The sequence below is a fragment of the Argentina anserina genome, chromosome 1 (assembly GCF_933775445.1).
Source record: "Argentina anserina chromosome 1, drPotAnse1.1, whole genome shotgun sequence".
Classification (NCBI taxonomy): Eukaryota; Viridiplantae; Streptophyta; class Magnoliopsida; order Rosales; family Rosaceae; genus Argentina; species Argentina anserina.
The window spans coordinates 6944273-6968171 of record NC_065872.1 but is presented as its reverse complement, the minus strand read 5'-3'; the positions used below and the strand labels follow the sequence as shown (position 1 = coordinate 6968171).

The following is a 23899-nucleotide window of genomic DNA, read 5'->3' as shown; positions in this document are numbered from 1 at the left end:
CACTATTTATTCTACTTAAGTGAAATAACCATATGAATAAAATTTACAAATACGAGTACAAGGAAATTCACAATCCATTGTAGTTGATGCATTACTCGAAACGTGAAATATCGGTAATTATTGTCAATCTCTGCCCTTTTTGTCAACTTTTCCTAGTAGCAGGTGATAGATACTGTTCCAATGGCTTAAAAGAGATCTAGAGAGGTATAATACAAAACTAAACTCGATAATTTCTCACTATAAGTTCAATTTTACCGAGTCGAATGAGAACTCATCCAGTTTCTGTACCATCAAGAACTCCCTGTGATCCTTGGTTGCCGGAGGTGTTGCTTGACAATTCCCAAGTCAGTGAATTGCTCATGGTTCTTGAGAGAAACTGCACCATTTCATTCATGGCGGGGCGAGATCCTGGATTTTTCTTCAAGCAACTATCAATCAACCTGATCACAAAAACAGCAAGCTCTTGGGGATAATTCTCTTGCAAAGCAGGATCCATGAACTGCCTCAAACTCTGTCCACCATCTTCATTGTTAAGCAAAGAGTGAAGTGTATCCGACAAGTGCACATTTTGTTCATAAAGCACGGCAACCTCTTTTCCAGTGAGCAATTCCAACATCAGTGCCCCAAACGCGTAGACATCAAGCTTTGTGGAGATCAAACCATTTTCTAAGTACTCTGGAGCCATATACCCTATCGTTCCGACAATGTGATTCGTCAAAGAAAAGTGACCGTCTCGTGCATCAGCTGACCTTGCTAGACCGAAATTTGCAATCTTGGCTCTGAAGTCACTGTCAAGAAGAATGTTGCTGCTCTTTATATCCTTGTGGACATGAGGAGGAGTGGTGAAGCTGTGCAGATAATCAAGCCCTGAGGCCACATCCAACAAAATCTGCAGTCTTTGTGTCCAACTTAAGAGCTTCCCATCACTGTCTTTAAAGTATATCCAATTACTCAAAGGTCCATTGACAGCATACTCATATATCAGATACCAATGACCATCATTGAAGCAAACCCCGGAGAGACGAATCAGATTAAAATGGTTGATTTTGTTTAGCAAATTGATTTCTTTGGACACATTGCCATTCATTTTCTTGACTGCGGCCACGTCCCCGTCAAATATGCCGCGAAAAACAGATCCTTTGATCAAACAACTGGAGCTGAAGTTCTCTGTTGCACTTTGCAGTTCCTCAAATGTGTAAACTTTGAGGGATAAAGCCATGTGAGCTATGTCACTAGATATAGGCTCTAAGAAGTCCTGAGATCCAGATCCTTCATCCCTTTCTTTCTGTAATGGTTTCTCAAGCGCCTCAAAGCTTTCTGATACAACAACTGTATCAGTCTCCTTCTTACTTATTCTGCGGAAGAAGGTGAAGAAGATGAGCAAGGCTATCACCATAACAAAACCACCTCCTCCAATCGCCCCAGCAACTACATAAATCCATGTTCTCATTGAATTCTTCGGCGAAGCTGGTGAGATAGCCGGAGTTGATGGCGGTGATGATGAAGGTGGCTGTGTGGTCTGAGAACTAGATGGAGGGTTTTCTAACGGAACTAAGAGTGTGGTGAAGGGATAAATGATAGCCGCTTGTTCTGAAAGCCCATTGGCTTCAAGAGTCCTCCCTGTATCTGTATCGAATCGATCGCTAATTTTTGAAACAAAATCACCAGGTGCTATTAAGTAACTCATTAGATAATTGATTTCAAGATCAGTTTGGTTCTTTGTGGGACAAGCACATCTAAGAGGAACAGTGACTCTAGTCCCAGTATACAAGTTCTTTGTGGTGAGATTACTGTTCTGCTTTATCATAGCTTGACATGTTGAGAGGCCTTGAAATGTATTGTTTGCAATAACTAGATATGTATCACGGGGAACAACAACATGAGATGTGTTCAGCTGATAGTACTGACCTGAGCATGAACAGGTGACTGGAACAAGCACCAACTTGTTTGTAGCAAATGTTGCGGACTCAGAAACCGAGTTGATCTCTGCAAGCTGAGATGGGTCAGAAGCCAACATGTTGGCAATGGAAGAAACAGTGTTGTAAGGAGGCTGTGATCTGAAGGTCAGGTAAGTCTGGCAACTTCTGTTCAAGCCATTGCAGGTGTATCCAAAAACGGATTTCGACACGTCTGGGTTGCGACAATCTGTGAAAGCTTGTCCTTCATAAGGCTGCTGAGCAAGGATCAAAGAAATGCAACAAAAATTGGCGACAATGATGATAGATGAAATGGGAGAAAGGGGACTCATTTTGCTTGAATTGAAAGAGTGAATGAAGGTCGGATAGGCATGGAATATATTCTGAGGCTGAGTGGCTCTCGTGAAAAGGACTACTCTGAAATGGAAGCTATGAAACTTCTAGCAAGCACATCATGTTGAATTCATCGCATTATGAAATACAAACAAAGCAGGGTGGGTTAGACAAGATTGCCTATAGTTGACTTTGCCTTGTTTGTTGGCTAGGTTCCATTATTAGTTTTCATTGTATAAACTATAAAGTATGCACAGAATGGGATTGGAAAAATGACTTGGTATATCAAAATTGCGTGAAATGAAAGTATGTGATCATAAACTTTGATTTTTTGTTTTTTTAAGCGAGTGTTGATCCTTCAAGCTACAAAATGTATCTAAAATAAGGCTGGGTTTGTATGAAACGCAACAAACTAATATGACACCATAAGGGTTGGCTGAACTTGAACAAGTTTGATCATCAGTTTCACAACTTATAGGCCTAATGACAATGAGAGTGCTTCATTGAGATTGCTTTAGTAGAGTAGGATAACTATATATATGGCAACATTCTCCAGGGAGACAATTTGACATCATAAGATGCACCATAACCAGATAGTCAGGCAACATTAGCATGAATAACATTCTGATAATAAAAGCTTTTTATGATTCACCAAAACTTGGTATGAGGACCTTATGAGGACTGTATGAGAACCTTTCCGAGCCACTTGCCTAAACTCTGGGCTGAAGTGTCGAAGCAAACTTTGTCGTTTAAATTCTGCAGACATTCATGACATAAAGTTCTCAGAAGTATATCAACTACTAGAGAAACAGACTAAGCAGGGATTAGGATAGACAGTTTTCGAAAGGCTGCTGCTTTCAGCTTTTGACCAGCACCGGTTATAAGTTAAAACCATATAAGTCCTCAAAGGATGCATACTTTGCTGGCCAATAGCGCATATAAACATTTCTGAGTCTGTAGACGCAGGAGAAACCATCTAGAAATGATTGATTGTTTCAATTTGAACTAAATTTTCTACCAAGTTTCTGAGCACAGATACAAAATTGTAAAAAAGAAGATAAATCCTATACTAAGACAGTATGCAAAGCAATAACAATTGCATTTACAATTACTAAAACAATCGCTAAAGCCTCCAATTCCTTGAATCGCTGTTATGACTACTAGAACTCCAATAACTAGAGAAAAGATGCCACAAACAATACTATCACGAAGTCCATTAGCCACCCAAGTAGGTGTGACCACAAATAGGAGAAAACGAGAAACTGCATATATATGTACATACTATCAGAAAATGGAAGTCTAACATAGCAATAAATTCATAGAATAGGCATCAAATGAGAACAAAATAACAGAAACCTGGAAAATATTGCGGAAAGAAGAGGTTTGCAGAAACAGCAAGAAATGAAATCCAATAGCCGAACTGTCCCCTGCATGATTCAATTAATAAATTTAGAGGATATGTGGTCATATATATATAACATGAAATCTGGAAGGAATATGACAAGCACCTCAGAATTTTAAACAGCACTGTTGGGAAGCTTGTAAACAAAAACAGTACAAGAAGGTTACTTTGCATGCCTGATCTGTGCCCTGTTCGGTTCAAGATAAGCAAAATTCTGCCCTAAAAAATATAAGATTCACAAAAGCACTGAAGTCAGAGATATCTTCAAAACAGAATAATTAATTTTGATCGTTAAGAGCAACTCAATTGCGACTGTATCTAATAGTTACAAAGATGCAATTTATCAAACTGAAACGCCTAAGAGTTTAAAAATAGCAAAATTGCACAAAAAGGGATCAAGTGAACCATGTGCTACGCCAACCAACACACTATCATCATTAGCAGTTCCAATGAACAACTGAGGATGATGCAATAACTCTTAAATCCGTTATACACATTACAACTCAATGACTCGTACGAATTTCAGAGCAAAACAGTATGCCTTTTAAGATGAGGGTTTCCTCCTATGTTTTTTGTACCAATTTAATCAGTTAAACCCAATTACTAGTGCTTGATGCAATCAGCAGTGGTCTGCAATATCAGTTACTACACAGCATTCAAATCATCATACATGAACCTGATCATGAAGACAAGTTCAAATCTCATAATTCAGCCATGCATGATCATTCTAATAAGAATCAAGTACCACAAATCAACAAGAACCCAATTCTTTACTGAACTTAGCAGTAAAACAAAATTTCACGAGATGGGCACTAAATTTAACCAGCTAGAAATCATAAAACAACAATAAAAATGAAAAATTGGGTAGTGAGTGAGTGAGGGTGACTAACAAGGCAAAGATGGTTCCACCCCATTGAAAGCGATTGAGAGCTGCACTGGAATCAACATCTCCTTCTTCAAACACCCCATTGAAAGCGATTGAGAGCTGCACTGGAATCAACATCTCCTTCTTCAAAAGCCACGAACTGAGCAAACCCCATTTTCAGATTCAGACCTTTCATTCGGTTTTTCAGCAAAGAAACTTTGATTCACTTTGATATTGGCTTTGTGCTTTGCTGAGTGTGTGGGGTTTTTTTATTCCCCGTAGTCTTTGAATAGCGTACGAGGTTTTGGGTCCACACAAGGACTGGAACTCTGGAAGGTCAGGTTTACATTTGTCATGTGTTTTCTTTTACTTAAACCCATGGCTTCACGTGCCGGTCACGCCTGCAAGCCTTCATCGTACAGGTGAAATTGAAAGTAAAAATGAAAGTGAAAAGGCTTCGATTTACAGTCTTCATGAATTAGGGGTGGACACTCGTCCATCCGGTTCGGTTTTGGAAAAAATTCATAATCCAACCCAAATTTTAAATTCAGTTCGGTTCGGTTCGGTTTTTTTATTTTAGAGACCGTGACCCACAACCCAACCCAACCCGTACGGTTCGGTTCGGTTTTTTTTTTTCAGTTTTACCCGTATGTAAAATACGTAATATTATATATTAATTTTAAAAGTACAAAATTTAACATAAAGATGAAAAACTAATAGTCTAATGATTATTTCATACCTAATTGACTTATGCCTCATCATTTAGCCCGTGGATCTGAAAAGCTCACCGAGGCCCGCAAGCCCGATGGGCTTTTACCGAAAACAAAACTAATATGTCATAAGGGAAGACCCATTACCAAAATGCGAACACTAAAAGTCGTTTGCATATATGAAATCACCTAATTTTTATCACCGATTGTGTGCGGTCGCACAAAAAAAACTCATTTGGCAAAGCCCCGGTCAATGAGGATTTTAATATGTCAAAACGTTTTTTTCTTGTTGACCATAAGTATGGACGGTCAATCAATATCCAAATCGAACGAAATTTTTACGGATTCCCAAAATATTAATACTGATCACATCTGCTGGTGTCGATCGACCATATTTCAAACTGGAGTTATCGATTGCCGAAGTGTCCACTAATGTGTCATACCTTTATATTAGGTTTAAAATAAAACTATCGCATTATGAAGCGACTATATGAAGGAAACTTATAGGGATCGATCGACACCAGCCGATGTGATCGGTATATATATTTAGTAACCCTATAAAAATTTCATCCAATTCGGACCTCATTTGACCGTCGGAATTTTCGGTACATCGAAAACACCACTATTATGCTATAAGAGAGGACCTATTACAAATATGCGTACTGTAATAACCCTAGTTTTTTTTTCAAAACAATATTTGGTTTGATTGAATTCTATAAGTTGTGAAATTTAATTACAATGAATTGAATTGGTTTCGACTTTACGAAACGGAAACGGGTTATCGGAACGTTTAATTAGAAAAACGTTACGTTTCCGCAATGTATATATCGACTTTTATTCCGTCGCTCTTTTGCGAAAACTTTCTTCATGAAAGTTGTAGGGCTCGTCGATACAAGCTCGTGGATAAGTGACGCATTCTAATCGGACCTTGTACGTAAAAGTTATTAACGATTGAAGTTAGTTTCCGATTTAGAAAAGGGTATAAAAGGAAAATTTATCAGTTTAGGGTTTCCAAAATTGGAAACCTCTCATTCTCTCCTTCTCCTTTCACCCCGCGCGCCTCCCTTTTCTCTATGTCCCTCTCCCTCCCCGATCTTGCTCCCTCGCCGATTCTCCACCACCGTGCGTCCGTGAGCCACACCGTCGGCACAACGAGCATCGCACGGCCCCCTGCAATCGAACCCGAGATCGACGCACCGTCTCTCGCCATCGTGGAGTCTCGCTGCACGTCACCGAGCCCAGATCGACTGGTTCAAGCTCGTCGGCGATCCTCCGGTGCTTCCACGGCGTGAAAGAGGTAAGGGTTGTGAAATTGAATGGGTTGTGATGTTGTTGTATTGATTGTGGAAGTTTTTGTGGAGAATCGGAGGAGGATGGAGGAGAGGGTTATCGCTGCCTAAAGGCGGCGCGTGGGGGTGCGTGGGTTAGCTTAGGAAGGGTCTGAGACCGTGGGAAGGAAGAGGAGGAGGAGAGGGAGAGATTGGGCCCGGCAGTGGCGTGATACGCTCCGGTGTCGGAGTAGGCGTGTGGGCCCCACGCGCGGCCGCCGGCGAGTGGCGCGTGTACCTCACGCGCCGCTACGTGCGGCATCGCGTGAACAGTGTTTCCGAAGGGTAATTTTGTAATTTATTTTCACATGTGGTAAAATGTAAAAGTGATTTACGTACGGTAAATGTAAATTTATTTTACGTACGTTAAATGTAAATATAAATTAGTTTCAGTAAAAAGTAATTTATAAAAGGTAAATTAGTTAATATTTACTGAGACAGTATTTACATTTAAATAGTATTTGTACATACATAAATACGTAAAACAGTATGTACACGTACAGGGATACGTAATTTATGTGTATTTGTACATAAATATGTGAATAGTAAATACGTGAACAGTAATCCAGTGAACAGTAAATTTGTAAAACCAGAAATTGTTAAATAGTAACTTATTATTACTGTTTCGGCATTTAAAGGTTTACAAAACGTTTCTAAATTCTTTTCTTATCTTTTCAAGGTGACCAATAAATCAAGGAAATGAATTATCTTTGAAAATTGTGGATTTTCGCTCGAGTCGATAAGGTGAGTAAAATCTCACATATTTACGAATCTACCCTTGCGGAGATTCAAGAGTTTTGCAAGAGTTTTTAATATTGAATTATGACATGTTTACGATATAATAGATTATATATATATATATATATTGTATAAATGGTAATAAGTACATATATATATAGTTCGCTATATTATTTACTGTTATGAATTCATTGGAATTGGTCATTTCGATGACGAGAATTATATATCGAGCATGTGATTTAAATTTGTACAATATGAGGTGTGATTATTGTACATAATATTAACATGGTGTTGGTTAAAACGTTTTTGTCTTCGGACGTGTTTATGAAATATGACATGTATAGGATATAGAGGATTATATATATATTGTATAAATGGTAAATAGGTACAAATATATATAGTTTACTATATAATATACTGTTATGATTTTATCGTGATGATATCATTTTGATGACGAGATTATATATCAAGCATGTGGTTTTGATTTGTACAATATGAGGTGTGATTATTGTACGTGATTTAACATGGAGATTGTTAAAATGTTGATTTGTCTTCAGACTTGATTTTTGTACAATATGATGTGAGATTATTGTACGTGTTTGGCAAGTCAGAACCTAGCCTTTGGCCGGGCGAAAGTTACTGCATGAGAGGTAACAGGTGATTATCTGCTCATGAGTACTCATATTGTTTTGATGTTGGGTAACGGGTGGTTACCCAATATCGGCGGTGTACTACGTGAGGGGTAACAGATGTGTACCAGCGTTCATTAGTACCCGTATTATAAATGTATTTGGGTAACCAGAAGGGTTGCCCGATTTCTCATGAGCACTTTCATTTCATATATTTTTGGGACAACCAGATGGGCCGTCCATTGACTCATGAGTACATTTATATTTGTTGATTTGTGGATTTTCGTATATATTGATATGCAAGTTATATTTTCATTTTACTCATACGAGCTATAAGCTTACTGGGTTTGTGTTTAAAATCTCGGTGCACCAATTCAATGGTGTAGGGGATACTACTGCAGGTGTCGATTAGTGGGAATCGAAGGACGACTCCGGAGACTCGAAGTTGTTCATTATCTTGAGTGTGGTGAGGTTTCTATTGCGAATTTGTGTGTGAGAAGTTGTGAGGATTTAATTGTGAGTTGTGAGAGATTGTGAGGATTATTACACTTCCATTTTATGTAATGTTGATTTACAATTTGGTTTGTAATAATTGGTTGTCTGAGTTGTATCGTGAACTCAGTAATGATCCGCTGTGCATTTAAAAAAATGACTTTGATTTATTGAGATTGTTTTGGTGTTGTACGACTTTAATTTTGAGTTTTTATGCTCGAAATTTTAGGGTCGTTACACGAACGCCGAAAGCCGTTTGCATATTTGAAATTACCTAATTTTTGTTACCTATCATGCGCGGTCGCACTAAAGAAATCTATTTGGCAAAGCCCCGGTCAATGGGGTTTCAATATGTCAAAACGCTTCTTTTTTGGTTGACCGTAGGTACGAACGGTCAAACCATGTCCAAAATGGACGAAATTTTTTCGGGGTCCCTAAATAAATATACCAATCACATCTGCTGGTGTCGATCGACCATATTTCGAATTAGAGTTGACGATCACCTAAGTGTCAACTAATTTATCATAACCTTTATATTATGTTTAAAATAAAACTATCGCATTATGAAGGAAGCAAGACGGCTAAATAATGCGCCTCTTATACATTAGGTCAATTAGGTTATAAATTAGGTGCGGCTGTGAGGCCGACTACACTATTTTTTTTATTTAAAAAATAATAATAATGTAAAATTATAAATATGACAAAATGATGTCGTTTTGTAACGTTGACCATTGACTTCGGGTTGTTCGGGTCGGTTCGGTTTCTAAGGGACTGAACCCAAAACCCAACCCAAATAGAATCGATTCGGTTCGTTTTTTTTATTTTCGGTTCGGTTTGATTCGGGTTTCATTTTTTTTGGATTCGGTTTGGGTTCGGGTTCGGGTCCGGTTTTTCAGTTTTCGGGTCAGTTTGTCCACCCCTACCATGAATGGATGATCGACCTTTTCTTGCGTCCCATAATTTTTTTAAAATTTTTTTTTGAAACGTTTAATATTGAAATAGAGTAATTATTCTATGTACCCGTCACACCATGTGGTACTGCCATGTGGTGTACCCAGCCGATCATATTAAGTCATGGTATAATTAATATGCACGCTGTGAAAATAATAAAAACTTATTTACATATAATAACCAATTAAAAACAATTACAATAAAAATGAACTAATAACATTAAGGGGTACGCCACGTGAAATATGTGACGGGTATATATAATAATTTCTCTAATGGAATAATCTAATATCTTCTACAAATCAATCGGTTAAATTGTACCAAACTGATTGATATGTTAGCAACAAACATCAACATATTCATTTGATAAGAGACTTTCAGAGTTTGTCTGCTGTGCAGCAGGGTATAATATACACACATTTATGTGTGGTGAATAAAGAGTTTGATAAAATGCACAGTGGGTGTGGGATGATGATTTGTGGATGAAAGTGTTGCTGCATGGTATACAGCAGCGTATAGCAGAATTCTCCAGACTTTCATTCTTATTTTGCTCAGTTATACAAGTTATTGGTGCATTGGTGCAATGTAAGTAATCGAGGCACCTGAAAAGTTGATGTTTCATTCCCATACAACATGCTCGTTCCTTCCACTCTTTTAACTGTAAGAGCTACATGACCTTAAAATCACCTAAAAGCAGTAGGATGGTTCCCAATTTGGCCTAGTTCTTTAACATGATTTTTCGACGAAGCTCAATAACATGACTATGCTAAGTAGCAATCCCCACTTGCTTTCCATTAGGCTTGAGTTTGTTTTGCTTGTTCAATTTGGTTTCTTTCGATCTCATTGTGTTTCGTCTCCAAATTTGAGTGGAAAATTAGGCTCGCACACATTTGAAGTAGGACAGCCTAATGCTTCATCCCATCAGTTTGCTTGCTTAATTTAAAAGAACCTCTCCGCATGACCTTCCTAACATATTGACATGGCCGACACATACAATCACTACTAATTAAATATATATCAATCTCAATTGCGTATGTGCCTCACGTTTTGTAAACCATATGCTGAGGCTCATAGACTACTTGAGCTAGCTATAGTGGAGTAGTTTTTGCTGAGGACCTTACATGTTGCTTTCTTAGGTGAGCAAATTGAACCAAATAGTAGTATATATGTATTACGTACGTTATTGATCGTTAGAGTGCTACTAGTAATATGAAATACAAGTGATAGGTATATGTATTCATAATGAGGACATCCTCTCTATCCTCAACTTGATTGTGATGTTACACACACACATATATCATATATATATATATATATGTGTGTTGATTTTTTTTTTTAAGAAATAGGTCTAATTCTGAAATCTAGGCATGCTGCATGCATCGCCATCTTCCACTTAGTTAGAACTGCCAACGTCAAGAAGCTAGCAATTAGCAATAGTCATCTGAAAAAGAAATGCCAGACCCTTATTGAATCGCGATTAAAGATGTGTACGTAGTAGCGAACCGATCGACGGGCAAAACATGCATGTAGAATTCGACTGCAGAAAAATAATGGCCATGCCATCAAAGTACATGATCGATACATTCAGGATGGTAATTTTTGCCTAGCTAGCTACATATTTGCGGTCTCTTTTATGTATATGATTTTCGGTTTCAAAGTAAGATGTTGGACAAAATGCTTGACAGTAGCTAGTGAGTATATGATAGATGCTTCGATCGACCAATAAACTTATAAATGTAACCACTTTTCTTTCTTTTCTAGTTAAATAGAGTATGCAAAGAATCATACCAGACTCGTTATGATATGAAACCTTCTTCATCTTATCCGGATTCCCACATAATTTAGAATTCTGGATTCGTTCACATTCTATTTCATCGTTGAACCTCAATTGTCAATGTTTTTAACTTGATCATGTGATCGATCTGATCTGCCCGTACAACGATGTCTTCTACGTCAAGATATATTAACTCTACAGTTCTAGCTGATATCATGTTGATGATTATCACGGAGATCGACTGTTCTCCCCAGCTACATTAATATCATTTATGTCACACAAAGAGATCGAGCTAGCTAACTGAAGGTTGTTTTCCAGTCAAACCTACATGACGCAAGAGCTTATCTTTATTCTTTCTTTTCCTCACTTCCCCTCTAATCCTCCTATCTTAGCTTCATCTTTAAGCATTTCACAGACGGCGTTATGGGGCTCCTCAACCTCGAATATATGCCTCTCCCACAATACTACAATATAATGGAAATCATATGTATACTAAAAAATAAAACCTTTCTTGAAGGCAAAGCTAAAAAAACCAGACCATAATTTAGGTACGTACATCGATTGCCACCATTTAAAGATCATGAAGGAACCACACAACCAAACGCGTTTACGTACATATTATGTGATTCGTTAGGTGATCTTTTTCCGCAAAATTAAAGCCTGAACTAAATCACCAACTTTAAGCCATCATTCGATGAAACTCATTAAAATCAAGCACCCCATTCCCATCAGTATCATAAACTTGGATCATAGTCGCACACTCATCATATGACTTTGTGTCTCCGAGTCTGTGCAACATCCTCTGCAAGCTTCTTGGAGTTATGAACCCTTTTTCCAGTTCAAACATCTCAAAAGCCCTCTTCAGATCCTCGTCGTCGTCGCCTTCCCTCTTCATCAGCTGAAGAAAATCCTCAAATGTTAACAGACTGTCCCCATCGGAATCCAGCTCGTTGATCACAGCCTCAGCCTCTTCATACGACATGTACTCTCCTATAGAACCAAAGTAAGCCCTCAGCTCGGTAGCTGAGATTTTCCCATCTCCATCTCCATCGAAATAGCGAAACACTTCTCTGAACTCATCTTCCCTGTTAGAAATTAGGGTTTCATGATCAGATACCTAGTCTGAAAATACAGATATATTGATTGATATGATATGATCGATGCATCGAAAAAAAACTAAACATTCATTGCTTGAAATTAAAGACAAGACATTAGACATATATCTAGATATACCTGTTGGTATGTCTGGGAGTGGTAGCGGTAGGTAATGGGGAGAGAGGGGAGGTAGGAGAGGTTGAAGGCGATGAGGTAAACTTGGACAATGATCGGCGACGGGGGAAGCTAAGCTTGAGACTCTTGCTAGCAAACCATTTGGAAGATTTGGAGTTTCTCTGATCGGCTATAGCTGCCATTTTTGAACAGAGTTATTTGGTACAAATAACTTGTGTGGAAGTGGAAGAGGTTATATAGGGATCTTGAATATTAGGAGCTTGCTGTGAAGTTTCAATGGGGGTTAAGAAATGTACGTTAACCAAGAGACTTTAGGTGGGAGGAAGCTGCATGGCAGCTTCCTGGGGGACCCCGAGAATTGATGGTTCAGTGACGTCTGGAAAGTGATCTGATATGAGGGTTGTGACTCAAGTTACACCGAGAACAAAAATGTTTTATGCTGGTATTCACTTTGAACTGGGACTTTGATCTGTGTTTCATAGCATCCTTAAAGCCCGGGAGCTTGACTTGGTTTATTGACCTAGCTCCATTGGCATGCATGTAGTTATTAGAAGTTATTGTACAAGTATCTGATGTATTAAATTTTTTAGTTATTTTAGACAACGGAGCACCGTACGTAGTGTAACACTTCCTAAATTTAAACCTCAAAAATGCGGTAGTATTCAAATTACTCAAGCCTTTTTTATTTTGGATTAATATGGTGAACAAATTTACAAACCAAGCTACATATATGAATGTAAGTTTTCGAAACTATTTACAAAACTAGTTGATATCGAGCTAGGAAGCTCAAACTTTAACGTCATGCATGCATGCGGATACATATATATAACCTCTTACGGAAAATAGTCTCCGAACTCTTCTCCAACAAGAATAACATACAGTTAATATATGATGTCATTGATCAACACCTTCTATATGTCACGCCATCAAGGACGTAGTTCGACACGAGTTATGGTGGGTTGCAGCTCATCTGAAATAACTAAAAAACTTGTTTTTTTAACTAAATTTTAGTTTTAAAATTTAAAATTTAAATATTACCTAACTCTAAATTTCTATATATAATTCATAAATAATTATAAATTTTTTTCTAACCCAATTCATTATGAAATTCTGGTTCCGCTCTTGCACGCTATTAATAATTAAATTCATTAGGATCAGTTAAATAACTAAACAGTTTATACTTGTTTAATGTTTTCATCTACTTTCGTTGTCACTCGTGAGTATTGACATATACATCGGGGTGTGTGTAATTTCAAAATCCCTACATAAGATCAGTCCTACGTGTACTCGGATCTACTGAGAGAAGATTGGGTGGACTTTCGGGTGTAGGGGGAAGGTGTAGGGAAATTCAAGGAAAATTATGACTCAAATTGTGGGGAAATCGACTGGATATTGGTAGTGTTTGGACCTACACTCGGAGATTGAGAAAACTTTTTTTTTTACAATGCAACCTACTTTTATTAAGAAGAACTACCATAGTACAGAAAAGAAGACTGTCACAACCCTAAAATTTTGAGAATGAAACTCAAATTTCGACATCATAAAAACTCTAAAACAATCTCAATAAATCAAAATCATTCTAATGTCAAAGTGGATCATTACTGAGTTCACAATACAGCTCAGACAAACCAATTATTACAAACCAAATTTATAATTCAACATTACATCAAATGGAAATTTAATAATCCTCACAAATTCTCACACAAATCCACACAAATTCTCACCACAAGATGGAAAATGAATGACTTCGGATCTTCAGAGTTGTTATTCGATTTCCACTAATCAACACCTACGGAATTATCCCATACTCCATCGAATAAGTGCATCGGGATTGTATACACAAACCCGGTAAGCTTTACAGCTCGTATGAGTAAAATAACAAATACCAATTGCATATCAATATATACGCAAATCCACAAATCAACAAATATAAATGCACTCATGACAAATTAGACGGCACATCTGGTTGTCTAATAATGTGAAAATATATGAACTCATGAGAATTAGGCAACCCCTCTGTTTACCCAAATGCATTTATAATACGGGTACTCATGAGCGCTGGTACACCTCTGTTACCCCTCATTTAGTACACCGCCGACATTGGACAACCATATGTCATCCAATATCAAAAATATATATGGGTACTCATAAGCCGATAACCCATATGTTACCTCATATGTAGTACCCCGGCAGACAGACTAGAGCTTTAACTGTATCGTATTCATACTATTCAAATGAAAATGTTGTCTCAGTAAATATTAATTACTGATTTACCCTTCCGAAATTACTTTTACATTTACTGAATGTAATCTACATTTACATTTACCGAATATAAATAAATTTTACATTTACTGTACGTAATTTACTTTTTACATTCACCGTACGTAAAAAATAAATTTACAATTTATTGTTCCCGGAACACTGTTCACGCGCCGCCGCACGTGGAAGCGCGTGGGGTACACGCGCCACCCTCCGGCGACCGCGCGTGGCGCTCACGCGCCACTCACTATAGCAGCGCGTGGGGCCCACGCGCTGAGCCTAAGGCCGGCGCGTAGCAGTCACCGCCGCCCCTAATCTCCTCCTTTCTTCCCCTTCTTCCTCCCCACGGCCTCACGCCGCTTCCTACCCCCTCCACGGACCCACACGCGCCGCCTAAGGCAACGGTATCCTCCCTCCTCCAATCCTCCTCCGATCTCCACAAATTCAAACCAAATTCATCAAAAATCATCACACACAACATCAATCGCATCATTTTCATACCTAGATTTCATGGCGGAGCCCTTGAATAGTCGTTGGAGATGCTTGAGTTGCCGGCGGCGTCGTTTGAGCAGAGGTGAAGGCGTGCGGCGAATCGAGGCTCAACCCTTGTCGTCGAGGGCTCCAGAGAGGGATGAAGGCGAGCTTGCCTCGAGCACGGCGTCGACGGAGGAGCACGACGGAGGAAGTCTCCGAGCTTCGATCTGTCGAGTGGGAGGTTGCGGCGGCGAGGTGAGGTGCACCGGGCTCGGGGTTGACTGTGGAGGTCCCTGCGGTGCTCTAGAAGTTGGCGGTGAGAGGTACGGCGGCCTGGAGGCGGAGATCGCCGGCGTGGTTTCGGGAGTGAGGGAGAGAGAGGCGATCGGGGAGAGAGAACGAGAGAGGAGAGAGAGAGAAAAAAAAAAGGGGGGGCAGGTGAAGGGTTTCCAGAAATGGAAACCCTAATTCCTAAAATTTCCTATTTATACTCGTTTCCAAAATCGGAAACTACTTCCGTCGTTAATAACTTTCACGTACAACGTCCGATTTAAACGCGTGACGCGTCCAAGAATTCCTATCAACGAGCTCTACGACTTTCGTGAAAGAAGTTTTCACAAACGATCGACAGAGTAAAAGTCGATATTCATGTCGCGGAAACGTAACGTTTTCCTAAATAAACGTTCCGATAACATTTCCGTTTCCGATTTACCACTTCGCTAAGTAAACAAAAGTTGTTTAAATGAATTTCACCAATTTATAAACTTAAAAATAATTCCACAAACGTTCCGAAAAATCGGGTTATTACAAAGACCATAACGGACTTCCAACACAAACAAAGGACAAGCAGGACACAGCCCCTACAATTGGCCAAAAATAGACAAAGACACCGCAGACCTAAACCAAGCAAGCCTACACACAACACCATCACCATTACAGTCAAGCATCGCGAAAGAAACAGCCGCTTCGCACCCGTTGCCGAGAAGAAGTAACTGCACTTTTCAAAACCAACAAGAAAGAACAACCAAGAAGCAGCGATGGCCGATCTGAACAAGAAATTCCCAACCAAATCTGATTTAGAAACAAAGAAAGGAAGCACATAACTCAAACCATCTCCAAAAGGAGATATTCTTCTGCCCAAACAGAAACCAGAACAAACGAGAAAAACAAGAGATCCACAAAGGGATCTAAGAACAGACAACCAAAGGCTGTGCAAATCCTGGATGCACGACCATATTCAATGGATTTACGCGCGATAACGGGACACCCCCGTTTAAAACAAAGCTCCGAGGAGCATATTTACAATATATTGCAGAGGAAAGGAAAGGCATAGAAATCGCTAAAAGGAGCGACCAACGGGAAAAGTAATTGGTTTGAGAGGAAGGAGGAATCTGGATCGTTAAAGATATGGGTAGATGCGATCAGAACCGAAAGGAAACAAACAAGAAGGCAACCAACGAAGACTCACAAGAGGAAAACAACAAGAAAAGAAACAATGAAAGGGGAAAACAGATGCATAAAGCCTCAGATCGGAGATAAACTCCGGGTAAAAGCGCCCATGACAGGTGGAGATAGACGCCACCGACTCTCAAGGTGTTAGAGATTGAGAAAACTTGAACAATAGCAAAAGAAAAGAAAACGAAAAACCGAAAACAGATCAAAAGTAAATGGTACTGCAAGTATGCAACTGCAGCTAGTATAATTACTTGGCGTCCAGAGTCCAGAGCATCTCGATCAATCGGCAGAACCCAAACAAACACCAAACCAGTTCAATGTCAAAATCATAGTGTTACGTACGTTGTCACGTATATTATACACACATCACCGATTGAGCTGATCGAATATATCTCTATTGTCGTTCTTAAGTATTACGTAAATATATATTAACATCATTACGTACAGCAATAAACTAAGGTATGGAGAATGGCTCTTGCTGTACGCAGAGAACCTTCTCTTTTGGCCTGTTTGATCCAGAGAACCTTAGCTAGTTGGGCAGTAATATTTTTTATGTACTTTGATTTTCAATACGTGCATTATATGCTCTTCAGAAAAAATGAAAAGGTAAAGGAACAAAATGCCCCTGCCCTCTCACTCGCAGCACTCGCTCATCGTTTCATCCATGCGTCGTCTCTGCCTCTCTGGTATTAGTCTTCGTGGGCATTGGGAAGCAGTGATCTGAGGCCCTTAAACACTCGTTTAATAAGACTTTGTATGTTTGGCCCATAAGCTTGTTAGAAATTGTAGGAATATAGTCCAACGTGCTGGAGGGAAGTCCAAAACATGATTTTAGTATCTTTTGTAACTGTTCGGATAGAACTTGGTGTTTGGAGCAGTTGCAAACTTATAACTACTCTGTTCCCATTTCAATTAAAACAGAACGACAAACCATCACGTTCTTTTACACTGAATTTTATAAAAGCAACGCCAAACTTCATTTGGTGGTACGATCATTCAATCTAACATTTTTATCTCATATCTTCAAAATATCAAAGAGCAACACAAGTGAAGTTCGCCAGGGTTCAAGGTATATGTACAAAGGCCTTGGATCAAGATTTGTATCCTGCAGGGCAGACATCTGCATTCAATCAAGCATTGCACAGGTGTGGGGAGGTAATTATTTTTAGGACATTGCATTTGCAAGCCTCTCTCACAAGTTAGTTAATATAATTTTATTTTTTATATATATGGCCCTTCTAGTGAGGGATTTCTTTTTTAAATTCAAAAAAATGATAGATCACTTGACCAACTGCTCGATTATATTTTCACATCTCCACCGTTTAACTTCTAGAGTCTGATGTATAAATCACATCTGTAAAATTTTCAGCCAAAATAAATGTGCTTAAGGCATTCAAAACTGGAATTTAAACTTATAAACATGAACGGTTCCGGTTTGACAGATTTGGTGCGTCCATTGTTTTCACCAAGTTTGATACCTTAACCATCACCATTTTGGCTTAAATTTTACAGATGTGATCTACACATTAGACTCTAAAAGTTAAACGGTGGAGATGTAAAAATGTAATCGAAAAATTGGTGAATGAGTTATTCCTTTAAAATATTCAAAAAAATGAATCTCTTAGTTGAATGGCCTTATACATATAGGATTGATAGTTTATTTTGATCCTTGTTCAGTATACATTGCTTAGTAATTCAATTGTTGTTTAGATATAAATTAGTGTAAGTTTTCATTCTTATATCTATGTAATATTGCTATCTTGATTAGCATTTTGGTTTGATCGTGCATAACATTCCTTCTAAGATCTAACTTGTATGCAGTCTCATAATGTGCAAACTTAGTTAATTAGATATATGCTTGGGTGCATCGACGTAAGATTTGGTATTATCACAAACTCTCACACTCACACAGTCACACACCGTATCTTAACACGTCAATAGCACAGTAAACACACAGCACACACTTGATGTAACCTTACTGAGCTCAACCTGATCTCAAGTTTACCGACATAAAGATATAACCTACAATTTTATGACTGGACATAGTGGAAAACAAACGAGGGCATAAGGCAGGATCAGTAGATCTGATTATTTTCACCTTTTTTTTTAAATCTAATTAGTACTGATTAAAACATCACTTTTCGTCAACTTGGCGTATTATATGAATTTACCAAAGATATAAGAAAAGGGACAAATTAAGCAACGATAGGGAACATAAACAACTTCTTGCACACTAGATGGAGAAATTAGAAAGAGATCGAGACGCCACAAGTTTATGAATTGATGTGGACTAAGCACTACGCTACTACTTAACACAAATTAAACAGCTGCCGTCTAAACCTCGCATATACTCTTATATTAAACATCGTATTCAACTATTCATGTGATCGAGTACTATACGATACGAGTGTTTTGCCACAGCAAGAACCAGACCGCCAAGTACGTAGGAAAACGAAAGTTGTCGAAAGACGAGCAGGAAAAGGAAAAACCCTAATCGTTATCTGCCCAGGTTATCTCATATCTGATCGAATCAGAAAACGTAGTAATCCAGGATATATGCTGGAGGATATCGACGGGTTGGATAGACACGAAATCAGAGATGTATGCGTCTTCTACGTGTTGATAGCAGCCCAAGTTGCAGCGCACCGTCGTCGCTGTGCTTTCGTCGTTTTGCCAGCTAGCAGAGCTAGCTATAGAGATCATGTCGAATTGGTTCTCATCATCATACGCATACAATGATGAAGAAAATTTAAAAATGGTTTCAGCAGGCTGCAGCTGCTGTTACAACGCTTTATTGGAGGCTACCGACACGTAGCAACTTAAATAACAGTTCTAGGTTTGAAGTAGCTGCTCGTCGGAATTAACATCGATCAGTGCCCCTCCTAGGTCATTGCATGATACATTTTAAGGTGAGGTCCAAAGTAATAGCGGCTCTCTATTGTTCTAGCTTAGCTGGGAACAATTAATATGCTGCAACCAGATCAGGGTTTCATGACATGAGAGAAAACTTGGTGTACGTTTTGGTTGTGATGTGAGAGACGTCGAACCTAGAACAGGATGGAGACCAGGTTCGAGTGGGATGACTCGGAACTAATGTAACTCTGTTGGTAAATTTTGTCTGTTTTGTGCTTTGAATTTGGCTATCATAATAGGTCTGATTCACAGAGCTTATTATCGCTGTTGGCTAGACGGTTATGTACGTTCTTAGTGCTAATGCCGGCGTACATGTGCTCCCTGCCATATAAACAAGTCTTGTGGGATTATATATGACACAGGGTCGGCCTTGGGCTAAAGTCACTAAAGCACCAGTTTTGGGCCCCTAATTTTAAGGGCCCCAAATTGCAATTTGTCTCTGCATAAACCTCAATGGCCATCCTGAAGCTTCTAGTGTTCTCGGTTTTTATAGAAATTTTTCTACACAGATTCCTCCACCAGTCCAGCAAATTAGATTCCTCCACCAGTCCAGCAAATTAGATTCCTCCACCAGTCCAGCCAATTAGATTCCTCTAATCTTTGGTCACTCAAACCCTAGCTTTCACCTTCCGTCTCAAACTTACCTTTTCATTTCTCTGATTATTTTATATCTGTTAGGTTGATTTGTTCGTTTCAACTTCAAATGGTGACCTCGGCTTTTAAATCAACAACCAAGCTGACGCCCATCGGGAGCCGCCGGTTAAGAAGTGGTTTGGAATCAATCTGACTCCCCGGAGGAAGTTCGTGAATACAGTTAGAGGCTCCAGCTTCCCAGAGATTAGCCTTGATGACTTGGCGGCTGAGCAGCCTGAGCTGTTTAATTATGGGTTTGGCTTTTTTCGTATTCCGATTAGGATATGAAAGGATGATGCAAATCATAACTTATGATATTTTTGCTGAAATGTTTTCCATGAAATTTTTGTTGTTCTTCATTTCGGCATTTATGTTCTCCTTTCATACATGTTTATTGTTTAAATCAGTTTATTATATGAACATTTGATAAGAATCAATTGATTTTATTAATGTTGTTTTGATTTTTTTTATTTTTCTTGCAGGGTGAACTATTTTTGTAACAGTTCTAAGCTTTGCTAATTTGAAGAGTAGCCAATGTTGTTCAGAGGAGTACTCTGTAAAGGTAGTTACTTCTTTCAGATCACATGTCCAATTGATATTGCTTATATTGTTTTCTATGGTTTTATTAGATTATGATAACAATTTTGTTATATTTTGCAGGGTGCTATATGGCTCCAATCAGGAAGTATTCTTCTGGGGCTAAAAAAAGAAAAGAGGTTCAGAGGAGGGAGGCGCTAAAGAAGGTTCAAGCAAGAACTATTCGACCTATAAGTAATTTTTTTTCAGTCAATTAATGAACAAGCACAAGCTTCTACAGATGCGAATGAGAATGTCGAAGCAAGTCAAGGTTTGAATGAGGAACACGATTTGAACGAGGAACCAGATTTGAATGAGGAACCAGTCCTTCATCAATCTGTTAATGATAGTGGTGGAGGGGAAGAACCAGATGTTTTGGTAAATGAGGACGACATGGTTGTTGTTGAAGAGGATCAACAAGATGCTGAATTTACTTTTCCATTTGATGTTGATGATCCTGGAAATTGGGGTGAGATTAAGCAAAATGTCATAGACTTTTTGGTTGAAAGGGGTCCTAAAAGAGAGAATGATTTCACATATCATGTTGATGACTTGGGGAGACATTTTAGTTCCTCACAATATTTTCGTATCTTTCCTAATGGCGAAAAGCGGAACAAGAGGTGGCTTGTGTACTCGATTTCCTTGGACAAGGTGTTTTGCTTTTGTTGTAAATTGTTCAAGAAAAATCACAACAAGAGTATACTGGGTAAACTTGCAAATGAAGGATTGAATGATTGGAGGAATATCGGTCAAAGGCTTGCTAGTCATGAAAAAAATGGTCATCACATCAACTGCTTTACTAGTTGGGTCGAATTGAAAACAAGATTGAAAAAGCATGCCACAATTGATCAAGGTGTGGAATAGCAAATAAAGAAGGAGAAAGAACATTGGCGGCAAGTACTATTGAGGATCCTTGCGATTGTGAAAAAACTTGCAGAAAACAATTTAGCCTTTCGTGGGGATAATGAAAAATTGTATGAGGAGAGAAATGAAATTTTCTTACAAATGATTGAGATGATTGCTAAATTTGATCCGGTGATGCAAGAACATGTTCGACGTGTGTCAAAGAAGGAAACTCATTACCATTATTTGAGTCACAAGATCCAAAATGAAATTATTCAACTACTAGCAAATGAGGTAAAGGCTTCCGTCATTGCAACAATCAAAGAAGCAGTGTATTATTCTGTTATACTTGGTTGCACTCTAGATGCAAGTCATGAGGAACAAATGTCTCTTATCATCCGGTGTGTTGATGTTACATCAAGTCTGATTGTGGTAAGAGAGTTTTTTTTACAATTTCTAAAAGTGGATGATACATTGGGACTTGGATTGTTTAATGAGCTTAAGAATGCATTGCACAATCATAAACTCAATATTGGTAATATACGAGGACAAGGATATGATAATGGTACTAATATGAGGGGCAAACACAAAGGTGTGCAGAACATGCTTCTTGAGGTAAATCCTAGAGTATTATATACCCCTTGTGGTTGTCATAGTTTGAATCTTGCTATTTCTGATATGGCTAATTGTGATGACAAAGCTGATTATTTTTTTAGAGTGGTGCAACGAATATACTCATTCTTCTCATCTTCTACAAAGCGATGGCAAGTGTTCAAGGACTATGTGCAGGGTCTTACTCTTAAGCCATTATCTGAAACACGATGGGAAAGTCGTGTTGAAAGTGTGAAAGCATTTAGATTCCAAGCTCCCAAAATAAGAGATGCATTAGCTTACATGGGGAAAAATGGTGTTGATTCTAAAACAAGGTCTGATGCTCAATGCTTGGCGAAACATGAGATGGAGAATTTTGAGTTCTTATTTGGCATGATTATTTGGTATGAACTGTTGAATGCTATCAATATTGTGAGTAAACTTCTTCAATCAGAGGACATGCACGTCGATGTTGCTGTTCAGGAATTGGCAAAGCTTATTTCTTTTGTGCAGAACTATAGAGAAAATGGATTTGATAAGGCCTTGATCAGAGCTAAAGAAATTACAAGTGAGATGGGAATTGCAGCTGAATTTCGTGAAAAGAGACCCATTAAGAAGAAGAAGCATTTTGACAAAAGCGACAGTGACAATGAAGAGGTGACACAAGCTGCTCTCGAATCATTTAAGGTTGGTTACTTCTATTATATTATTGATTAAGCACTTTCTTCACTTCAAAGTAGATTTGAACAGTTTAAGAAATATGAAGAAGATTTTTGGCTTTTATTCAAGTGGGAGAAGTTGAAGTCCACAGATGATGAAATATTGATGAACTTTTGTATGAATCTTGAAAAGTTGTTCAAGGATGTTGATGAATCTGACATTATTGGGGCTGAACTATTTGAAGAGTTGAGCTATTTGAAAGGGTCTATACCAAAAGAAGCACGAAGAGCAGTTGATGTGTTGAGCTACTTGAAGCAAATGGATGGTTGCTACCCAAATGCTTGGATTGCCTACAAACTTTTGTTAACCATACTTGTTACTGTTGCATGTGCTGAGAGAAGCTTTTCGAAGTTAAAGTTGATCAAATCTTATCTTCAATCAACTATGTCTCAAGAAAGACTGAATGGTTTGGCTATGTTATCAATTGAAAAGGAGTTGGTGGAAAAACTTGAGTGTTCGTGCTTAATTAACAATTTTTGAGTAAAAAGTACTAATATTTATAACTTTTATATTTTTGTTTAAAAAATTATAGCATTTTATTATTATTGAACGTTTTATTGCTATGTTTTGTTGTTTCAAAAAAAAAAATTTATAAGGGGCCCCAATTTTTCTCGTCACTTCGAGCCCCGGAAATCTCAGAACCGGCCCTAATATGACAGCAGCTATGATATGGTTTTGGATTTGAACTGTTTCTACACCAAATGAACCCTTAATGCCAAAAGATGACTAGTTTAATTTGAAGCCGGATAGACTCCAAACCGAAGAAACCATATGGGACTCCAGTCCCGATCCATTATAAATAAAGTGACATTCTACATTATATATATGCCCTTAATCTTTGTTTATTAGCATCTGATAATAAAGTTCAACTTGCAAGAAAGTGGAGCAGATTGTTCACTCGAGTATCATCGTTGGATCCCAATTAGATACAAAAGGTGCCATTCAGATAAAGCCTCAAATTAACAGAGGAAACTCGAACACGAGTATAAGATCAGATCAACGTTCTAGCCTGGCCAATTTACTTGACCAAGTTAAACTTAAAAACGATACCAAGCTGATTTAAAATGAAT

The 23899-nt window shown here is 38.4% G+C and overlaps 3 protein-coding genes across 3 annotated transcripts; 1 reads left to right on the top strand and 2 right to left on the bottom strand.

The window, feature by feature from the left end:
* On the bottom strand, positions 1-4796 carry LOC126800808 (lysM domain receptor-like kinase 4). Its single transcript, XM_050528225.1, has 5 exons — positions 4542-4796; positions 3758-3865; positions 3606-3676; positions 2902-3005; positions 1-2356 (listed from the first exon to the last, which is right to left on the bottom strand). The coding sequence occupies exons 1-5, from the start codon at positions 4652-4654 to the stop codon at positions 272-274; spliced, it is 2481 nt and encodes an 826-aa protein (XP_050384182.1). The 5' UTR covers positions 4655-4796; the 3' UTR covers positions 1-271.
* A 6829-nt stretch (positions 4797-11625) lies between these two features.
* On the bottom strand, positions 11626-12586 carry LOC126782009 (probable calcium-binding protein CML41). Its single transcript, XM_050507156.1, has 2 exons — positions 12369-12586; positions 11626-12220 (listed from the first exon to the last, which is right to left on the bottom strand). Exons 1-2 carry the CDS (start codon positions 12545-12547, stop codon positions 11815-11817), a joined length of 585 nt encoding a protein of 194 aa, XP_050363113.1. The 5' UTR covers positions 12548-12586; the 3' UTR covers positions 11626-11814.
* An 8047-nt stretch (positions 12587-20633) lies between these two features.
* Positions 20634-23309, top strand: LOC126800796 (uncharacterized). Its single transcript, XM_050528215.1, has 5 exons — positions 20634-20661; positions 20760-20842; positions 20886-21528; positions 21613-22796; positions 22899-23309. Exons 1-5 carry the CDS (start codon positions 20634-20636, stop codon positions 23307-23309), a joined length of 2349 nt encoding a protein of 782 aa, XP_050384172.1.
* Positions 23310-23899: the final 590 nt, after the last annotated feature.

Excerpts from the sequence above, each read along its gene's own strand:
- LOC126800808 (XM_050528225.1), bottom strand. The coding sequence starts at position 4,654 with ATGTTGATTCCAGTGCAGCTCTCAATCGCTTTCAATGGGGTGTTTGAA. Across the intron at positions 3,677-3,757 it reads GTGCTGTTTAAAATTCTGAG|GGGACAGTTCGGCTATTGGA; the intron begins GTGCTTGTCATA and ends TGAATCATGCAG. Across the intron at positions 3,006-3,605 it reads CTTTCCGCAATATTTTCCAG|AATTTAAACGACAAAGTTTG; the intron begins GTTTCTGTTATT and ends GAATGTCTGCAG.
- LOC126782009 (XM_050507156.1), bottom strand. The coding sequence starts at position 12,547 with ATGGCAGCTATAGCCGATCAGAGAAACTCCAAATCTTCCAAATGGTTT. Across the intron at positions 12,221-12,368 it reads ACTCCCAGACATACCAACAG|GGAAGATGAGTTCAGAGAAG; the intron begins GTATATCTAGAT and ends AATTTCTAACAG.
- LOC126800796 (XM_050528215.1), top strand. The coding sequence starts at position 20,634 with ATGTTGTTCAGAGGAGTACTCTGTAAAG. Across the intron at positions 20,662-20,759 it reads CAGAGGAGTACTCTGTAAAG|GGTGCTATATGGCTCCAATC; the intron begins GTAGTTACTTCT and ends TATATTTTGCAG. Across the intron at positions 21,529-21,612 it reads GCATGCCACAATTGATCAAG|AAAACAATTTAGCCTTTCGT; the intron begins GTGTGGAATAGC and ends AAAAACTTGCAG.